Below are 21,674 nucleotides of genomic sequence, written 5' to 3' on the forward strand. Positions count from 1 at the left end.
TAATAACTATTGAAATGGCGACTGGCGGCCCTGATCCACCCTGTAAAGGAGGGCTAGAGGAAGAAAAGTTTAACAAAGCAATAGAGGAGCTGGAAGAGGCGCATGAGCATTACACCAATTTGGCTCGAATATAGGAAAACATTTGCAAATTGGATAAGATTGGTCAGCACTTCCCTGCTGATGGAAAATTTCAATCTAATAAAGAATTCAGAGGTGTGAGAGCAAAATTGCAAGATTGTTATACTTTTATTGCATCAAATGGTTGTTTTAGATTAGAGGGTTCTTATAACTCTATTGTGTTTGTATGAACTGAAAGTGTTCCCCTGGGAGATAACACTGGCAGGAGATTTATGATGTCTTTGGGGATACCGCATTCCAGAGCATGAGTTAATGTTTGTTTTATATGGTACCAGGGAGAGAGGACTCCAGGGCCAGACCCTGGTCTCTACGCCATGAGATACTGTCTGCTGTGTATTATAAGAATCTTTCATACAAATCTTAACCTTGTGACTCATTCCATACATCTGTCGTTTGTCATATACATCCAGGAGGATGGATGCTATAAAATGGATGCTGTAAAATGCTGTGGCTCAAATCTGCTTATTGGGTTCTCTGTGATCATCTCCAGGGGTGATTACCGACCAGCTCCATTACTGCAGTTATTAAATAATAAAGTTTGATTGTTTTGAAGAAATGTAAAAGTCTCTACTTTTGATTACAATAATTCCACCACAGATGCTAGTGTGAGTTGACACAATTTTTTTAATCAAAAGCTCAATTCACACCAGCGTTTTGATGTCAGCCTTCTATCAACAGAAAAACAAAACCTATAGAACCAAAATGAGTTGATGTACCCAGCATCAAAGGGACTGGGTAGGTGAGTATGTGATAGGATGGAAGATGTATCGTGTACTAATCTGGCACGAGCAGATCATTTTAATGAAGATGGGGAAATTATTACCTCCGCTTGGGGGGCAGGGTTGAAACCCACCGTCAAAACGGCTATTGCAGGGGTGGTGGACCAACACTCCACAGGGAAAGAGTATAAGGGCACAAGGCGAGACCCAGATGCAGGCAGATGGTTTGAGTCTTTGATATTTATTACATCCAAAAGGGGTAGGCAAGAGAATGGTCGTGGACAGGCAAAAGGTCCAAACCAGTTCAGAGTCCAGACGGTACAGTGTGGCAGGCAGGCTCGAGGTCAGGGCAGGCAGAATGGTCAGGCAGGCAGGTACAGAGTCCAGAAAACAGGCAAGGGTCAAAACCAGGAGGACAAGTAAAAGAGAATAGAAAAGGCAGGCGCACAGGAAAACCACGCTGGTTGACTTGGAACATACAAGATGAACTGGCAGAGAGAGACAGGAAATACAGGGATCTATACACCAGGGATAACAAGCGACACCTGGAAGGGGTCGAGACAATAACGAGGATAGGTGAAACTGATCAGGGTGTGACACAGAGGTAGTTCAAGTCGCATTGAGAGTGGAATCTAATTCCAATAACCATGCGGTGCGTGTAGTCGCGGTTATCCATACCTCAAGCACCGGTAATAGTTTCAGGAGTAAGGAAAATAAAAGCAAGCAGAGAGGTAAATCTAACAGCAAAAACTTGCACCAGCAAAAAGATACCGAACATTATCGTCAATGTGGCGCTTTTGGCCATTGGGTGAGGGACTGTTCAGTGTTGCCTGAGCCCTCTGTGCCCGCTCATTCCGGGGTAAGCGTGGCTGTGCAGACATTTTCTTTACTGACTAGTGAGCAACATCAAAACACTCCTGAAAGTGGACAGAGTTGGGAGAAGGCATAGGGATAATTTGGCCTCTGTGCGGTCATCAAATGGGCTAAATTTACAACGAAAAATGTTCAGTAGAGTAACAAGGACATAATCTAAAGCGATGCAATTACTACCAATGCTGTTTACAATAGGTCCAGTTATTCTTTATGGTAGCTGGGGCAGAATCGATTATGGGTTTGGAAATTCTTTGCGAAGTGACAAGGGAATGGGTTCTAAAAAAGGTAAGTTATTGGCACAGCCAAACACTCCTCGCAAGCACAGAAAGCCTTGAGAGTTTGAGGGAACATTTCATTGTCTGAAGAGAGAACCTTGAATTGTACACAGCATCTCCTCTCGATCTTGGTTCGTGCAGGTGACCACCTCCTCAAACAAATTGGCAGTACGCCCAGAACATTGCTCTGTGAACCAAAAGGAGTATCTCAGTTTCAAGGTCCCAGCTTTGAGAGAAGAAACCTCGTAAGGTATCAATTCAGTCACATGCATGAACCAACATTAATAACGAATAATGTAAATCATGCTTTTATGACTTGTTTGTGTAGCAGTATATAAGGACTGAAAGGGAACACCCTTGTCAGAGTTTTCATTAAACTTGTTTTTTTGTGAACCTCTCCGGCCATGCTCAATGTGTGACATGTCTAGTGACTATGCCAGCCATGGAAGAACTGACATCTTCAGCTCCCAGGAATTGTGTACAGATCCTTGCAACATGGGGCAGTGCATTAGTATGCTGAAACATGGGGTGATGGAAGCAGATGAATGTCATGACAGTGGGCATCAGGACCTCGTCACGGTCTCTCTGTGCATTCAAATTGCCATCGATAAATTGCTATTGTGTTCGTTGTCCGTACTGTATGCCTGACCATACCATAACCCTACCACCACCACGGGGCACTCTGTTCACAATGTTGACATCAGCAAACCGCTAACCCACACAATGCCATGCACGTGGTCTGTGGTTGTTATGCTGTTCGGACGGATTGTCAAATTCTCTAAAATGACATAGGAGGCAGCTTATGGTGGAGAAATTAACATTCAATTCTCTGGCAACAGCTCTGGTGGACATTCCTGCATTCAGCATGTCAATTGCATGCTCCCTCAACTTGAGAGATCTCATATTTTGTTGTGTGACAAACCTTCACATTGTAGAGTGACCTTTTATTGTCCCCAGCACAAGGTACACCTGTGTAATGATGTGCTGTTTAATCAGATTCTTGATATGCCACACCTGTCAGGTGGATGGATTATCTTGGCGAAGGAGAAATGTTCAACAGGGATGTAAACAAATCTGTGCACAATTTGAGGGAAATAAGCTTTTTGTGCATATGGAACATGTATGGGATATTTACATTATGTTTTCATATTTTCTGGAAAGCAGTGCTGTAACTTTGCCACTTTCCACCGCAGATGGGAAGGGCGACATAGGCGGATGCAGTGGATTGAGTTCAGCCCTTGCAAAAGTGTTATTGCAAGCAAACCATGGGACCACAAAAAAAGGAAACTGACTACACCATTTGTCATGCGGGGAATTGTTTTTATTGTGCACATTTACAGAACAGGATGTGTAAGAACTGCATCCTTAACGCTTACAGAACCCCCACGAGTCAATGAGTCTTCATACAGCAGACAGTCAAACATACTCATCTCAGTATTTACAGAGATTATTAGGGTAAAGCTCTTTTCCGGCCTTGCCGGGCAAGGTACAAATCTCATCTCACAGAACTGGAAACAAGGTCAGGCAGGGAAAGTAGGGGTAATACAACAAAAGAATACCTTAGTGTTATGTAAATGTCATTCTGCTTGAATGGCCACACCCATCGGATTTGTAAGAGCGTGGGTTTGATCAAGTGCTCAATTATAACACTTTCACACGCGCCTGAAGTGAAGTGGTGAGGACCCCCCTGATCATGGCTCTATGGTGGGTGAGGCCTGACGTCTCTCTCTCTCACACACACACACACACACACACTTGCCCAAAGGAGAGTTCCTTCACTGCACGAAAGCAAACTCATAGGACACTGCATCCCTGTTCATCACATACGCCACTTTCTATCTCAAATCTCAATCTATATTGGCAACGGTTGGACACATATCTTTGGAGGAGCTGACAAGTTGAGTGAAGCTTTAAAAGTTTTTGTAAAATAAAGTGTGTTTTTGCTGATAACGTGACAAATTGTAAATAGTTAAAAAGGGTGTTATGATAGCATGGCCCTGACGGCGCAAGAAAATTAGGGGATGAGTGCTTCATTCCGTGAGAAGATATTTTTTTAAATTTAAAAAAATCTTGTTTGGGAAATTTCAATAATCCAATACACTTTACTAACGAAGAGTGCTTTACCTGGGACTAAAATCCAGGAATATATGTTGAGAAATAGGTTATTTTCTATAAATTAAATAAAATAAGGCCTTTTTGTTTTGTCATGCGGAAGGGCAGTGTCAAATCCCTAAATAATCCCTATCATTTGAGAAGGGAAAGAAGCTATGATGGAAAGGTAAATTAGGACAGTTAAAATTCCAGCTTATTTGGAAGCTACATAGCAAGCGACCTACAGAATTGATATAGGTACTATTTGTTCATATCGAGAGGGAAATTCAAAATCCCTGTTATGATTGTACATAACATTCAGAATATCTGGCACACCATTGTACAGACCTGAAACTGTCACCCCTCTTCACAGCAAACACAAATTCTTGACCTGTTAAACTCATCATACATAACCTTTCAGTCATCATGTGCACACTCAGGTAGTAGGCCTAGTTGGACAAGGCTATCACCTCATATAGCTGGCAGATTGTAACCAAATCCAGCCATGATTTACCATACAGGCTATAAAGCCTTGGCTACAGATGAAACAATTAAGGCATTCAGCTCTTTCTCCCATCATAAACTTGGGATGGGGATAAATAACATTGACTCCCTTGAAGGGGGAGAATCTGAGATTTCCAACAATGCCAGAAATATTACTGTTCTCCTAATATTAAGCAAATGGCATTCATATTTTCAATTTAAAAAACAGCACTCGTATTAGTGGGCCGCAAGAGCAGCAACACAGATGAATAGTAGCACACATGGGAAAATCGTTTCTGATCAAGGCAAAAATAGCCTACATTGTTTCTAGTTTAGGTTAGTTACAATTGAAGTGTCCTGAATTGAAGCATCAGTTCAAATAATACACAAGTGAATGAAGTGACCGCCGGGAGCTGTGAGGGAGAACCGGGCAGATCAGCTCAATCAGACCCTGCAACTGAAAGACGTTAATTCAGCCAATGAGAGGATTGCATTCAATATTCTGCAAAGGCATGCATGCTTATGATTGGACAAAACAGACTAAAGGGAGCTTCATGTCAAATTGTATGTTCATTAGTCACACGTTCATTAGTCACATTTTCGTCAACTAAAAAGAAAACTAAATTGTTAGTTATTGTTTTTTTCATGGCATCTCGCTATCATCATTAGTTTTCGTCAGGAAAAATAGCTTGACTATTATTTTGTCATAGTTATTGACTAAATTAACACTGGTACACATACACCATCCACATGTTACACACACCTATTGTACACATACAAGCCCCCTCTCTCTAGTCCTTAAACCCACACACTTTCCAAACACACAAGGCCCTCTAAACTATTCACACACACACACACACACGCACACATTACCCTCTCCAAACACACACACATCATCATCAACCGTCAGAGGTAAGCACTAGGGGTGAATGTCCTGTCCACAGTATAACTGAGCGGTGTCCAAAAAAAAAACCACTACTGGTTAGTGCTTGATTCTCCACTGAGCCTTGTGCGCCAGCTTTTCTCTCACACACACACACACACACACACACACACACACACTGATTTAAATAAAGATGAAAGGAGATAGTGAGAGAGCAGAGTGGGGTTTGGTCGACCGATAAGGGGTAGCAGAGGGATCCTGTCTTTTCTGGGGTCTGCGTGTGTGTGTGTCAGTGTTGAACACTGTCCGGTGTCCCATAGCAAGGGTTACAGGGAGGAGGGGGAAACTGTGGCAGTAGGGGAGCACCAGGCCTCCCCACTCCGCCAGTCTTCGGCCACGCCTGCCTGTAGTCCAGTTTTTCACCCAAGGAAGAGGCAGAGGGGCTAAGCCAGGGAGCGCTGACGAGGTTTTATCCTGGGGTAGAGCTGCAAGGAAGAGAAAATGTAGAGAGAGAGCGGTAGAGAGACAGAGATTGGTTATACATCAGAGAGCCAGTACTGCCAAACACAGTTGAAAACTGGGAACAACGCATGGGCCCAGGGGTAAGCAGTGAGCAGGCATCATCCCAACAGGTGTGTGTGAGAATGTGTGTGTTTGAAAGGCCTCACCCCCAGCAGGTTGCGGGGTACATAACCCTCCCTGTGGTCCAGGCGGCCCCACCACCACTCGGTCTCACTGTCGTCTTGCCGCCGCAGGATGGTAATGGCGTCGCCCTCGCCAAAAGAAAGCTCATCTGGGCTCTGGGCCTCGTACTCCCACAGCGCATACACCGCCCCCTTGTTCATCACGCCCAGCTTTTCCTGGACACCTGGTAGAACACACACAGGTACTATAGTTATCATTACCGTAAAACTTCAGTTAAACACTGCCTGTCTCTTAATAACCAGGCAACGGTCATCGAATTAACTGCTTCAAATAAACGGTAGATCTAAATTAAATTGTTCACGAGGTTACCATGAATTACCCTGAATTGTTTACAAGGTTTAATGTTTGATTTGTTACATTAAATAATTCCGTAATGACTTGAAAAAATTGCAATCTGTTTTTATTGGCAGAAAGAAACTGCTAGACATCAGCTATTAGCTTTGGGAGAAGACACCAACAAATCTGCCAAAAATTAACAGTCAGAGGAGAAAAAAATTGTTTGTCAAGGAAACTTTTATTTACATTTTTTGCATAGACACATTGGTGGCTAACAGCTGAGAACGGTTAGCGAAGTAGCAAACACAAAAAGTCAACTTCGGGAGTAAAAACTCTTAATCTGCTGATCGCCCTCAAGTGGCAATAGTAAGAACTGCTGAAAATGCAGAGGCGAGATACATTTTTCTGTCAAGGAAACAAAAAAATGGAGCCATACTAAGACAATAAATGTGACAAGTGTGTAAATAACACAGTACAGGAAAGAATGTATTGAATGTATTGTAATGTTTTTAAAATCGTTTAACTGCCTTCATTTTAGCATAGGGGATGACCATCTGTTGAATTTCATTAAAAAAATGTTTATATAAAACTATACAAAATACAAATCACATCACCAAATAATTCATTATAACACACTATTTTGCAAAAGGTCTACAGTAGCCTTAACAGCACTCTGGAGGACAGCTACATTCCATCCTCCTCCGAGTACATTGACTTTAATACAAAACGTAGGCGGCTCATTGTTCTCACCCACTTCCATAGTCTTACACAGCAATTATGACAACTTGCAGAGGACATCCTCCAACCTATCAGAGCTCTTGCAGCATGAACTGACATGTAGTCCACTGCAGTGCTACCGCTAGCTAGCACTGCAGTGCATAAAACGTGGTGAGTAGTTTACTCAGAGAAAGACAATAGTTGAACAGTTTTGAACAATTTAATTTCTTCGTAAAAGGAAAAGCAAGAGAGAAAGAGATGATATTTTCTCACTTTCAGTTAGCTAGCAAATACGGCCTGCTAGTTTAGCCTACTGAAACACACAGCATCCCTCTGTTTGAGCAATGTTAGCTAGCTGGCTATGACTATCCAACACTGGAACTCTTCCAAGTTAAGGTAAGCTTTTGGTTTTACTAATTTATTGCCACGTTTATTGCCACTGCTTACTGACTGTATACTAACATTACTGCATAACTCATTAGTTATATTAGCTATGCTGACTGACGTTACTTTAGCTAATATGGTGACAACGATGTAGGCTGTGTATAGCGGTTTGGCTTGGAAAGGTTTTTTTCCCCCACATACAGCTGATGTTTTGTGCTTTGAAATCTACTTGTGAAGGGAAGAGGTGAAAGGAGGAGAGCGCATAACGTAGATCCGAGAAGGAATACAATGTGGCTGCTATGAAACTTTACTGTGTTTATGCGTGATCAGGGGTGTATTCATTCTGGCGAATCTATTAAAACGTTTCTGATACAGAAGCAAACGGAACAAAACGGGGATAAACATACCTGAATGTCCAATAGAAACTCTCATTTGCAACTGTTAGTCTAATGGTTACACCCAATATCAGCTAGATGTAGGCAAGAGGGTGCAAGACAGTATTGAATGTCACTGTCTCTCCATGTGGCACAGACTGTCACATCAAATTTGTCTCTCGACCTCTGCAACTACGTTGTAAACTTTCATTCATAGGCTAGGTTGTAGCAACCTCATGATGGGTTTGGAAAAAAATGGAGTATCATGTAGTAGCCTAAACCTATCGTTGTTTCATTTAACTGGGTGAATGGAATATGAATGACAGTCATCCAATATGATGTAATAGACATAAGGCCATGCTCAAAATTGTCCTTCCTCATCTGAGACGGCACTGATCGCCACTGAGGCTCTCCCACTTGGGAGCCAGGCCCACCTACTGGGGATCCAGGCCCAGCCAATCAGAATTAGTTTTTCCACATAAAGGGGCTTTATTACAGCCAGAAATACTCCTCAGCAGCCCCCCTCAGACGATCCCGCAGGTGAAGAAGTCGGATGTGGGGGACTTGGGCTGGTGTGGTGACACGTGGTCTGCGGTTGTGAGGCCAGTAGCAGCAGCGTATGTGATGAGTAAAAAAAAGTAGTGCGAAAAGGGGTAATACAGATCATTAGTTAACCAAATAGCTGCCGGACTAACTATTTAGCAGTCTTATAGCTTTGGGGTTGAAGCTGTTCAGGGTCCTGGGCTCAGTTGCATAAAATACCTTAATTTTTCTCTTATATTTTCCCCTATAGTTTCTTTAACTTTATGTAAGTTGCGCAAAACTTCTTAAGGTGAATTTCCCCGTTAAATTAAGTGAAAAAGTTAAGGCTGCCTTAACTGTTTCATTCAGTATGGTAATCAATGTAAACAACATTTGTGGAGGTGAATGTTGCTTTCATCTGCTCTGGTTACAAAAAGAAAACATCAACCAGCTAGCTACTTTGCTGAACACCAGCAGTTGCACAATCCATGGCTACAAAGTTAGCTGGCTACTTAGCTATAACTGCTCTGTAAGCTAGTTTGATGAATAAACCAGAAACATGGTTTATTATAACCAGCCAGTGACTTTGTGTATTGATACACCATCCAAAGTGCCATTAATAACTTCACCATGCTCAAAGGGATATTCAATGTCTGCTTTAAAAAAAAACACATCTACCAACAGGTGCCATTCTTTGCGAGGCATTGGAAAACCTCCCTGGTCTTTGCTTGCAAGCAGGAAATCAAGAGAATAGAGTTATAGTCAGATTTGCCAAATGGTGGCTTTGTATGCATTTGTGGAGCATTTGTGGAGTAAAGGCAATCAAGAGTGTTTTAGCCTCTAGTTGCACAGTTGACATGCTGGTAGAAATTAGGTGAGATTAATTTCAGTTAAAATCACCGGCCATTAGGAGCAGCGCCTCTGAATGAGCATTTTCTTGTTTGCTTATGGCCCTATACAGCTCGCTGAGTGTGGTTTTCATGTCAGCATTGATTTGTGGTGGTAAATAGACTGCTATGGAAAATGTAGATTAAAACTCTTGGTAAATAGTACCGTCTATAGTTTATGATGAAGTATTCTAACTCAGGCGAGCAGAACCTTGAGACTTTCATTATATTAGAGATCATGCACCAACTGTTAACAAAGACACACCTCCCCCCCTTCAAGTTTACCCGAAGCTGCTGTTCTGTTCATAGAAAAAAACAGCTAAATGTATATTATCAAATCATATTTTATTTGTCACATACACAGGGTTAGCAGATGTTAATGCGAGTGTAGAGAAATAATTGTGCTTCTAGTTCCGACATCGCAGTAATATCTAACAAGTAATCTAACAATTCCCCAACTACCTAATACACACAAATCTAAAAGGGTGAATGAGAATATGTACATATAAGTATATGGATGAGCGATGGCCAAGCGGCATAGCCAAGGTGCAATAGATGGTATAAAATACAGAATATACATGTGATATGAGTAACGTACGATATGTAAACATTAGAGTGGAATTGTATAAAGTGACTCGTGATCCATTTAAAGTGGCCAGTGATTTGGTCTCAATGTAGGCAGCAGCCTCTCTGAGTTGGTGATTGCTGTTTAGCAGTCTGATGGCCTTCATATAGAAGCTGTTTTTCAGTCTCTCGGTCCCAGCTTTAATGCACCTGTACTGACTTTGCCTTCTGGATGGTTGCGTTGTGAACAGGCAGTGGCTCGGGTGGTTGATGTCCTTAATGATCTTTTTGGCCTTCCTGTGACATCGGGTGCTATAGGTGTCATGGAGGGCAGGTAGTTTGCCCCTGGTGATGCGTTGTGCAGACCGCACCACCCTCTGGAGAGCCTTGCGGTTGAGGACGGTGCAGTTGCCGTACCAGGCTGTCATACAGCCCAACAGGAAGCTCTCGATTGTACATCTATAAAAATTTGTCAGGGTTTTGGGTGACAAGACAAATTTCTTCAGCCTCCTGATGTTGAAGAGGCGCTGTTGTGCCTTCTTCACCACACTGTCTGTGTGGGTGGACCATTTAAGTTTGTCTGCGATGTGTACGTTCTCCACTGCTGTCCCTTCGATGTGGATAGGGGGGTGCTCCCTCTGCTGTATCCTGAAGTCCACGATCATCTCCTTTGTTTTGCTGGTGTTGAGTGAGCAGTTGTTTTCCTGACACCACACTCGAGTGTCCTCACCTCCTTCCTGTAGGCTGTCTCATCGTTGTTGGTAATCAAGCCCACTACTGTTGTGTCGTCTGCAAACTTGATGATTGAGTTGGAAGCGTGCATGGCCACGCAGTCGTGGGTGAACATAGAGTACAGGAGGGGGCTGAGCACGCATCCTTGTTGGGTCACAGTGTAGTGGGTCAACGAAGTCGAGATGTTTCCTACCTTCACCACCTGGGGGCGTGTCCTTGTTCAGCCACAACTCTAAGAAACGTAGGATATTACAGCTCTTCAGGTCCTATTGATTGGATAGTCTCGAAAGGATCTTGCCCACTTTGTTCTTGTGATTATACGTTCGCCAATAGAATGGAGGGTAGAGGTGGTTTATTCACTTGCCGACGTATACTGGACAAAAAAAACACAATATGCAACCATTTCAAATATTTTACAGAGTTAAAGTTCATAAAAGGAAATCAGTCAATTGAAATAAATTCATTAGGCTCTAATGTATTGATTTCGCATTACTGGGAATACAGATACGCATCTGTTGGTCACAGATAAAAAAATATATACAGTGGGGCAAAAAAGTATTTAGTCAGCCACCAATTGTGCAAGTTCTCCCACTTAAAAAAAGATGAGGCCTGTAATTTTCATCATAGGTCCACTTCAACTATGACAGACAAAATGAGGAAAAAAATCCAGAAAATCACATTATGGTGAAAAATAAGTATTTGGTCACCTATAAACAAGCAAGATTTCTGGCTCTCACAGACCTGTAACAACTTCTTTAAGAGGCTCCTCTGTCCTTCACTCGTTACCTGTATTAATGGCACCTGTTTGAACTTGTTATCACTATAAAAGACACCTGTCCACAACCTCAAACAGTCACACTCCAAACTCCACTATGGCCAAGACCAAATAGCGGTCAAAGGACAACAGAAACAAAATTGTAGACCTGCACCAGGCTGGGAAGACTGAATCTGCAATAGGTAAGCAGCTTGGTTTGAAGAAATCAACTGTGGGAGCAATTATTAGGAAATGGAAGACATACAAGAACACTGATAATCTCCCTCGATCTGGGGCTCCACGCAAGATCTCACCCCGTGGGGTCAAAATGATCACAAGAACAGTGAGCAAAAATCCCAGAACCACACGGGGGGACCTAGTGAATGACCTGCAGAGAGCTGGGACCAAAGAAACAAAGCCTACCATCAGCAAGGGCATTGAAGATGAAACGTGGCTGGGTCTTTCAGCATGACAATGATCCCAAACACACCGCCTGGGCAATGAAGGAGTGGCTTCGTAAGAAGCATTTCAAGATCCTGGAGTGGCCTAGCCAGTCTCCAGATCTCAACCCCATAGAAAATCTTTGGAGGGAGTTGATAGTCCGTGTATCCCAGCAACAGCCCCAAAACATCACTGCTCTAGAGGAGATCTGCATGGAGGAATGGGCCAAAATACCAGCAACAGTGTGTGAAGACTTAGAGAAAACGTTTGACCTCTGTCATTGCCAAAGGGTATATAACAAAGTATTGAGAAAACTTTTGTCATTGACCAAATACTTATTTTCCACCATAATTTGCAAATAAATTCACTAAAAATACTTCAATGTGATATTCTAAATTTTTCCCCTCATTTTGTCTGTCATAGTTGAAGTGTACCTATGATGAAAATTACAGGCCTCTCATCTTTTTAAGTGGGAGAACTTGCACAATTGGTGGCTGACCAAATACACCACCCCCACACACTGTATTTAAAAAAGGGAGGGGCATCTACAGCATAGAGGTGATCAGGCTGTTGATTGTGGCCTGTGGATTGTTGTCCCACACCTTTTCTATGACTGTGCGAAGTTGCTGGATATTGTCGGGAACGGGAACACGCTGTCGTACATGTCGAACGAGAGCATCCCAAACAAGCTCAATGCGTGACATCTCTGGTGAATATGCAAGATATGGAAGAACTGGGACATCTTCAGCTTCCAGGAAATGTGTACAGATCCTTGCGACATGGGGCAGTGCAATATTATGGTGAAACATGAGGTGATGACGGCAGATGAATGCCACGAAAATGGGCCTCAGGATCTCGTCATGACATCTTTGTGCATTCAAATTGCCATCGATAAAATGCACAAGATGCACCTGTGTAATGATCATGCTCTTTAATCAGCTTCTTTATATGCCATGGATTATCTTTGCAAATGAGAAAAGCTCACTAACAGAGATGTAAACAAATTTGCGCCCAAAATTTGAGAGAAATGCGCTTTGTGTGTATGGAAAATTTCTGGGATCTTTTATTTCAGCTCAAGAAACATGGGACCAACACTTTACATACTGCGTTTATATTTTTGTTCAGTGTAGTTTTATCAGGGTGCCCGAATTTCCGCCTCACTTATGCTGTCTCTTTCTTCTCATTCTCGGTAATTAGAGCCTGGTTTGGGGTAAGCATTATATGTCCTGCGCCACCGACTCATTGAAGTATAACTCTTCATCCAAATCGAGGTTAGTGATGGCTATTCTGATGTTTAAATACTCTTTTCGGTCTTAGGAAACGAGGGCAGAAACAGCTCAAAAAAAAGTTATGATCAGCGCGAAAACCCCCAAAATAGCAGAATTGGTCAGGAAGCTATCCAATCCAGCGACATTCTAATTTGTTTCACGCTGTTTGAGAGCATGGTAGCCAGGGCACCAAAACAGAAGAGAAGTTGAACCTCCTCTTCAACACTCTTAGTTGTGGAAATTGCCCCACTATGCTGTTTACTTTCTGCATCTACATCATATTGCTGAGTCGATCTTTAAGAATATATATAAATATATTCTAGTTGTCTAGTCACCGTATGGGCCCTGCTCAAAAGTAGTGCACTAGATAGGGAATAGGGTACCATTTTGGATGCAGTGGGAGACCCGGTCAATGTAATTCCCTGCAACAATGAACCTCCAGTATTCTCACCGTACAGAAACTGAGAGCACTGGATGTAGCCCTCCTCCATCTCTTCACACTTGTCTGCCGCCGTCTCCACGTCGCTGATGGTGCTGGCGAAGATAGCCGCCCCTGACTCCACCAGCAACTTGCACAGGTGAACGCTGTTACAGGAGGCTGCACAGTGCAGGGGTGTCCTGTAGAGAGAGAGACACAAAAATGGAGGGGTTACAATAGTTCCAATCACCTCTAGGGAAGTTAATCATAGGCAATAAAAAACACAACCGTGACTGAGGCTTCTTCAGAATTGGAGCTTTTGTCTTTATGTATATTGTGTATGTTACAAAATGAAGGACATTGTATGCTGTCTCATTGAGGACATTCATGCATTTATCTATTCTACAGTGACAATGTATGAAAAGAGCTATGCTATGGTAATAAATTTGGGGTTCTTTGGTGCAGGTGAGTGGATGAATTGTTTATGTAAATACAACACTATGAAAGCAAATATATCACAAAAAGCAAAATCTCAACATAACTGAAGCCTTGTTTTTGGAGTCATGAATAAAGTGGCGTGACTGAAGCTAAACAAACACAAATAAGGGAATTCTGTCTTAACCTGAGATTGCAGAGCGCCAAATTCAAATACAGAAATACTCTATAAAAATTCAGAAAAGATACAACTATTTTACATAGGTTTAAAGATTAACTTCTTTTGAATCCAAGCACGGTGTCAGATTTAAAAAATGCTTTATGGCGAAAGCATACCTTACAATTATTTGAGAACATAGCCCAGCAGACAAATAATTACAAACAGTAACCAGCCAAGTAGAAGATTTACACAAGTCAGAAATAGAGATAAAATTAATCACTTACCTTTGATGATCTTCATATGTTTACACTCATAAGACATTCATTTATTCAATAAATGTTCATTTTGTTCGATAAAGTCTCTCTTTATATCCGAAAACCTCAGTTTTGTTTGCGTGCTTTCTTCAGTAATCCACAGGCTCAACACGCAGTCACAACAGGCAGACAGAAAATCCAAATTGTATCCGTAAAGTTCATAGAAACATGTCAAACGATGTTTATATTCAATCCTCAGGTTGTTTTTAGCCTAAATAATCGATAATATGTCAACCGGACAATAACGTCATCAATATAAAAGGTAAACAAGAAAGGCACTCAGTCGTGCGCATGAAAAAGCTCTGTGACACGGTAGTGTCCACTCATTCAGACTGCTCTTACTCCCTCATTATTCAGAATACACACCTGAAACGATTTCTAAAGACTGTTGACATCTAGTGGAAGGCATAGGAACTGCAATTTGAGTCAAACGTCAATGGATACTGTAATGGCATTGGATATAAAGAAAAAAAATATATATCCTACTTCCTGAATGGATTTTTCTTGGGTTTTCGCCTGCAAAATCAGTTCTGTTATACTCACAGACATTATTTTAACAGTTTTGGAAACTTTCTTTTATCCAAATCCTATCTTCTGGGCCTGAGTAGAAGGCAGTTTAATTTGGGCATGCTTTTCATCCAAAATTCCAAATGCTGCCCCCTAACCTAGAGAAGTTAAAGGGATAGTTCACTCAAACTCTATTGTAGTATTATGTACATTTGTTCACTGTGTTAATACAATCCTCAAAAAGTGTCCATGTCAGCAGTCAAGTTTTCTAGTACTGCACTTTCAGTATAGAAGAAAAACGGTGACGCATGAGCGACCTCTTTAAGGTCCCTTGTGTGCAGGTGGTGTGTGGCTGCTCACCAGCCGTCGCTGTCGGCAGCGTTGACGTTTACTCCGAAGTCGAGCAGGAACTTGACAATGTGGTGGTGTCCGGCGCACACTGCGTTGTGTAGCGGGGTTATGCCCTCGTCGTTGGCCGTGCTGGGGTTCTTCACCTGGGGAAGAACACAGGGGTCAACTGGTCCCAAATTGATCCCTACACAGAAGTGGACTGACTTTTCTAAGAGCATTTCTAAGAGTTCAGACGTCGAGTGACACGCCAAGATCAACCACAAACACACCGCAATTCAATTCTGACAGGTTTACTAGCACACACACACACACACACACACACACACACACACACAGCTGAAAAACATGAAGCAAACACTAAAAAGACTAGTTTTACAATGCTGTCAGCACAGTTCAAATAGTTCAAATAGAAAGATCATTTTAGTGTGTTTGTTTGTCCCATGTGGCTCAGTTGGTAGAGCATGGCGCTCGTAATGCCAGGGTTGTGGGTTTGACCCCACGGGGGACCAGTATGAAAATGTATACACTCACTACTGTAAGTTGCTCTGGATAAGAGCGTCTGCTAAATTACTCAAATAAACAAATTGTGTATGCGAGCGACAGAGTCAGACCTCGTAGATAATCCTCTGCACCAGGTCAAACTCTCCCTCCAGTGAGGCATCCAGCAGCAACGCCAGGGGGTTGAACTTCACCCTCAGGCCGTGACCCGTCCGCTCCGAGTTGGGCTTCTTCAGGTTAGTTCGCTTCTCCTGTAGGGGAAGGATGGAAAGAGACAGTCAGTAAAGAGTATGTGCACACATAGACAGACATGTGTATGTATGTCACAGGTGGGTCTGAACCCCATGCTCCGGAAACCAACATCTTAACCAATAAACCAAGAGTCCAACTCACCGCTGCTACATGAACATGCATACTGTCGCTGTGTGTGTGTTTTGTGAAAGCCTCACCACTTGTTGTGAGGGGGTGGTGGCAACCTCCTCTGGAGAGCTGACCTCAGGCACAGGGCTCGGCAGGGTGGCCACCGAGACTCCCCCTAGGTTATTGTTGTTGGTATCCTCCGAGGCCTCCGGGGCAGGGGGGCTGATCACCTCGGGGGCCGGTGGTGGGGGCAGCAGCTTGTTGTCATTTGCGTCAGGCGGCGGCAGGAGCTCTGAGGACGACCCCTCTGCCACGGCTGGTGGTGGGGGAGGGAGTGAGTCCTCACATGGCGGGTTCCCGTTGTCGGCGTCTGCCAACGAGTCACCAGGGTAGTCGGGTGGGTTGGCGGGCTGGTAAAATGGCGTGCCGCCCGCCCTGACTCCCCCTGCTCCAGCGCCACCACCCTCCATGCCGCCAGCCAGGGTATTGAAGCGCTGGTAGAGCAGCTTCTGGATGTTGGGCCCGGCCGGGCCCTCTGGCTCAGTGATGGAGCTTCGCTTCTTGAGGGGCCGCGGGGCGTTCGCCAGCTTCTTGCGAAGCATTTCCAGGTCGGCGTCGCTTTGGTAGCGAAGGGGTGAGTGGGCCATGGGGGTGAGCTTGGTGGGGCTGAGGGGTCGCGGGATATTCTCCACATTGGGTGGGGGTATCAGGGGCCCCGTCTATGTCAGGGCCCTCTCTGTCCCCAGTGTCCTCACCGGCCGGCCCCTGGAGCCCGGGGAAGGGCCCCCCTGTCAGCATAAAGGGCAAGGGGGAGGGCGGCGTGGAGCCGGAGGGGAGAACGGGCTTCCCGTACACTGGAGACACACACACACACACACGAGGGAAAAACAAACAATGATGTACTTCCCTGGAAAATACAAATAACGTACTTGCTCCCCGACTCGCTTTCATAAATTAACGATAAGGAATTACTGGATACTCAAACTTCAACAGTTAGTGCATTAATAATCAAAAGCAAGAATATTCACAGCACTGCTCTTTTCATGCAAGTCTCAGTCAATAGCAAAATATTTAAACAGACTTCAGTCTCCTTTGATTTTGAGTTAAGCCCCTGCACCCATTCCCTGTCCCTCCTTCATTTTACACAGACACCAACATGATCCAATAATTCCAAAACACACCTTTCTTTCATGTCAATGATCTGTAAGTGATTGGGTAAGTTAAAGGATCTTGTTCATCTTGATATTGCTTTCACTTAACCAACCTTGACAAATCAGTTCCTCTAGGAAGAAAAGATTCATAGTACAGGTACAACATCAAAGGGTACATCCTAATAATACCTTGTTTCTCCTGAAGTGTGCACTCATTCCCTATTTCCCACAAATCTAATAGCATTGGATTGGTGGAGGCATAGGCTAGTGAGTTTCCGCCATCATTTGTATACCAAATCAGTGAAGAGAAGTGAATAAGTGCACACTGGTCTAACGAAAGATAATTGGATTTGGAACACTCATTCACTCCCACACGGCCCCTGCTCGTACCTGCTTTGAGCGCAGGCTTGAGCGGGTAGCTCTTGGGCGCCGCCTGCTGGAGGTACATGTGGTAGATGGAGCTGGAGTTCATGGTGGCCGGGCCCTTGCGTGGCGACTGGGGCCGGGAGCCTCTGTCTGGGACGAAGGGGCGCACCGCAACGGCCAGGATAGGGTCAGGCCGATCCCCGGGAAGACCAGGTGGGAAGAGAGGTGAGTTGGGCTGGAAGGTCGGGCTGGGGGCACCGATATGCGCTGCTGGATCTGCTGGGAGGAGGAGCCGGTGGAGGGGGGAACACGGGGCCAGACAGGGCCGGGGGGGTTGGGGAGCTGGCCTGGCCGGCGGTCCAGAGAACTGGTGGAGCCGGCAGAAGTTAGATGGGAGCCGTAGGGAGGGGGCTGGGGCTTGGAAGGGGCCACCGGGGAGGAGATAGTCATCTTGTTGGAGTCCAGCACCTTAGTTGAGGCAAACAATTATTCAATATCATCAAATACATCTCCAAACTAATTTTGGATGAAGCGCTGTCCCAACTATTTCAACTGTTATAGTTATTTGGGGAAATGTTGCATGCTGCGAGGGGTTGTTTTGAGGAGAAAACTAAAAAAGTTAAGATACTTACTATTCTGTTAGTCAGCACCCCTCCAATATTTTTTTGGTGTGCGTCAAATCATGATTTTTATTAAAGCTTTACGAACAACAAACAATGTCAAAGTAATGACTGACCTTGTCTACTGTGGTAGCAGCAGGGGAGCCCGGAGGGGGAATCTTTCCATGTGTGTCCGGCCCAGACTCTGGCCAGTCGGGGGGCTTGAGAGAGGCATTGCCCTTGCCAAGGGTGGGCCAGCCAGCATCACTAGCTAAGGGTGGAGAGGGGAGAATGGGGCACGCTGAGTGTGGTCTAAGAGAGTTACCTGTGAGAATTTTGTTAAAGCAGAGACTGCTGTAGAACTCTCTAGATAGGGATACAGCATATCTGTATAGACCAGTGTTTCCCAATCCTGGTCCCGAGAAGCCAAATGCACATTTAGCCCGGACCAGGATTGGGAAGGAGTATACTGGTATGAATGTTTGCCATGGTGGGGTTAGTGTAAAAGATGATACTGCTACACTGGGCAGGCAAATGCAGTATGGTGGAGAGTGTTTGTTTAACAAAAGAGCTAGCTGTTACGCTACAGAGTACAGACACTGTTGCTGGGTGAAAGGGAGACGTACTTAGGGTGCTGTTCAATGGAAACCAGTTACTAGTTGGTGGGGCAAGGAACAAAATACTTCTTGTCGTTTCAAGCAGTAAGCATTGTTTGACTCTGCTGACATGGATTCAAATGCACATACACTATATACACACACACAAAAGTATGTGGACACCCTTTCAAATGAGTGGATTTGTGTATTTCAGCCACATCCATGTATAAAAATCAAGCACACAGCCATACAATCCCCATACACAAACATTGGCAGTAGAATGGCCTTACTGAAGAGCTCAGTGACTTTCAATGTGGCACAGCCATAGGATGCCACCTATCCAACAAGTCAGTTTGTCAAATTTCTGTTCTGCTAATGTTGCCCCGATCAACAGTAAGTGCTGTTATTGTGAAGTGGAATCGTCTAGGAGCAACAATGGCTCAGCTGCAAAGTGGTAGGCCACACAAGCTCACAGAACAGCACTGCAGAGTGCTGAAGAGCATAAAAAAAGTCCTCAGTTGCAACACTCACTACCGAGTTCCAAACTGCCTCTGGAAGCAACAATAAGTGCTCCTCAGGAGCGTCATGAAATGGCGTTCCATGACCGAACAGCCGCACACAAACCTAAGATCACCATGCCACGCTTTGGCTGGAGTGTTGTAAAGCTCTCTGTCTGGAGCAGTGGCAACACGCTTCACCATCTGGCAGACTTGCGGACAAATCTAGGTTTGGCGAATTCCAGCAGAACAGTACCTGCCTGCCCCAATGCATAGTTCCAACTGTACAGTGTGGTGGAGGAGGATTAATGGTCTGGGGCTATTTTCCATGTTTCGGGCAAGGCCACTTAGTTCCAATGAAGGGAAATGTTAGCACTACAGCATACAATGACATTATAGACGATTCTGTGCTTCCATCTTTGTGGCAAGTTTGTGGCAGGCCCTTTCCTGTTTCAACATGACAATGCCCCTGTGCACAAAGCGAGGTCCATACAGAAATGGGTTGTCGAGATGTGTGGAAGAACTTGACTGGCCTGCACAGAGCCCTGACCTCAACCCCATCGAACACCTTCGGGATGAATTGGAATACTGACTGTGCGCCAGGCCTAATCACCCAACATCAGCACCCAACCTCACTAATGCTGGTGGCTGAATGGAAGCAAGTCCCCACAGCAATGTTCCAATATCTAGTGGAAAGCCTTCCCAGAAGAGTGGAGGCTGTTATTACAGCAAAGGGGTCCAATTCCATATTAATGCCGATGATTTTGGAATGAGATGTTCGATGAGAAGGTGTCCACATACTTTTGGTTATGTAGTGTACTTACTAATGGTGACAATTTCATAGTGCAAAATAACTGTGCAAAGTTTAAAACATACCATAAACCTCATTATGATGCAGCGTAATTTAATTTGAATTTTCTTCAACAATGTTATAAAGAGGTGACTATTAATGCATTATGCAGTTCATTCAAATAATTGCCTCCCTATACATTGTTAAATGAAAAAGTTTAAAAGTAAATCATGCTGCCAGATTATGACGTTTAGTAATTTTTGCACTATGAAAATTTTGCCACAAGTATAGTAGCTCTATCATTCTGTCAGCAAAGATTAGGAAAGGGAAAAGGGAGAGGGGGAAAGAGACAAATAAATGTAAAAAAAATATAGAACAATCAATACAGTGCATTCAGAATGTATTCAGACCTGGATTTCTTCACATTTTGTTACATTATAGCCTTAATCCAAAATGGATTAAATAGTTTCCCTCAATCGGCACACAATACTCCATGACAAAGCAAAAACAGGTTTGTAGGGGGGAAAAAAGTGATATCCAATTTACATTAGTATTCAGGCCCTTTACTCAGTACTTTGTTGAAGCACCAGTGGCAGTGATTACTGCCTCAAGTCTTCTTGGGTATGACGCTACAAGCTTGGCACAGCTGCAAAGTTTCTCCCATTCTTCTCTGCAGTCACTGCAAGGCTATTTTCAGGTCTCTACGGATATGTTTGATTGGGTTCAAGTCTGGGCTCGGACTGGGCCACTCAAGGACATTCAGAGAATTGTTCAGAAGTCACAACTGTGTTGTCTTGGTTGCGTGCTTAGGGTCGTTGTCCTGTTGAAAGGTAAACCTTTGCCCCAGTCTGAAGTCCTGAGCAGGTTTTCATCTAGGATCCCCACAGCATGATGCTGCCACCACCATGCTTCACCGTAGGGATGGTGCCAGGTTTCCTCCAGACGTGACACTTGGCATTCAGGACGAGTTCAATCTTGGTTTTGTCTGACCAGAGAATCTTGTTTCTCATGGTCAGAGTCTTTTAGGTGCCTTTTGGAAAACTCCAAGCGGGATGTCGTGCCTTTTGCTGAGGAGTGTCTTCCATCTGGCCACTCTACCGTAAAGGCCTGATTGGTGGAGAGCTGCAGAGATGGCTGTACTTCTGGAAGGTTCTCCCATCTCCACAGAGGAACTCTGGAACCTTGTCCGATTGCTCAGTTTAGCTGGGTGGCCAGCTCTGGGATGAGTCTTGGTGGTTTCCAACTTCTTTCATTTAAGAATGGAGGCCACTGCATTCTTGGTGACCGTCAACGCTGCAGACTTTTTGTGGTACCCTTCCCCAGATCTGTGCCTCGACACAACCCTGTCTCGGAGCTCTACAGACAATTCCTTCGCACTCATGGCTTGGTTTTTGCTCTAAAAACTCTGGGACCATATATAGACAGGTATATGCCTTTTCAAATCATGTCCAATCAACTAAATTTACTACGATGGAATCCAATCAAGTTGTAGAAACATCTCAAGGGTGATGGTAACAGGATGCACCTGAGCTCAATTTCAAGTCTC

General features: G+C 44.0%; 1 protein-coding gene across 1 annotated transcript in view; it reads right to left on the reverse strand.

Annotated features, from left to right (window-relative positions):
- Positions 1-3,304: 3,304 nt before the first annotated feature.
- Positions 3,305-21,674, reverse strand: part of ppp1r13bb (protein phosphatase 1, regulatory subunit 13Bb) — an 81,937-nt gene continuing 63,567 nt past the window's right edge. The window contains 10 exon segments of the mRNA XM_064925057.1: positions 3,305-5,947; positions 6,131-6,330; positions 13,538-13,704; positions 15,281-15,414; positions 15,883-16,020; positions 16,219-16,824; positions 16,826-16,983; positions 17,671-17,895; positions 17,898-18,114; positions 18,383-18,516. Coding sequence (XP_064781129.1) covers positions 5,906-5,947; positions 6,131-6,330; positions 13,538-13,704; positions 15,281-15,414; positions 15,883-16,020; positions 16,219-16,824; positions 16,826-16,983; positions 17,671-17,895; positions 17,898-18,114; positions 18,383-18,516 — 2,021 coding nt within the window. The 3' untranslated portion in view covers positions 3,305-5,905.

Source organism: Oncorhynchus masou, chromosome 19 (genome assembly GCF_036934945.1).
Source record: "Oncorhynchus masou masou isolate Uvic2021 chromosome 19, UVic_Omas_1.1, whole genome shotgun sequence".
NCBI lineage: Eukaryota > Metazoa > Chordata > Actinopteri > Salmoniformes > Salmonidae > Oncorhynchus > Oncorhynchus masou.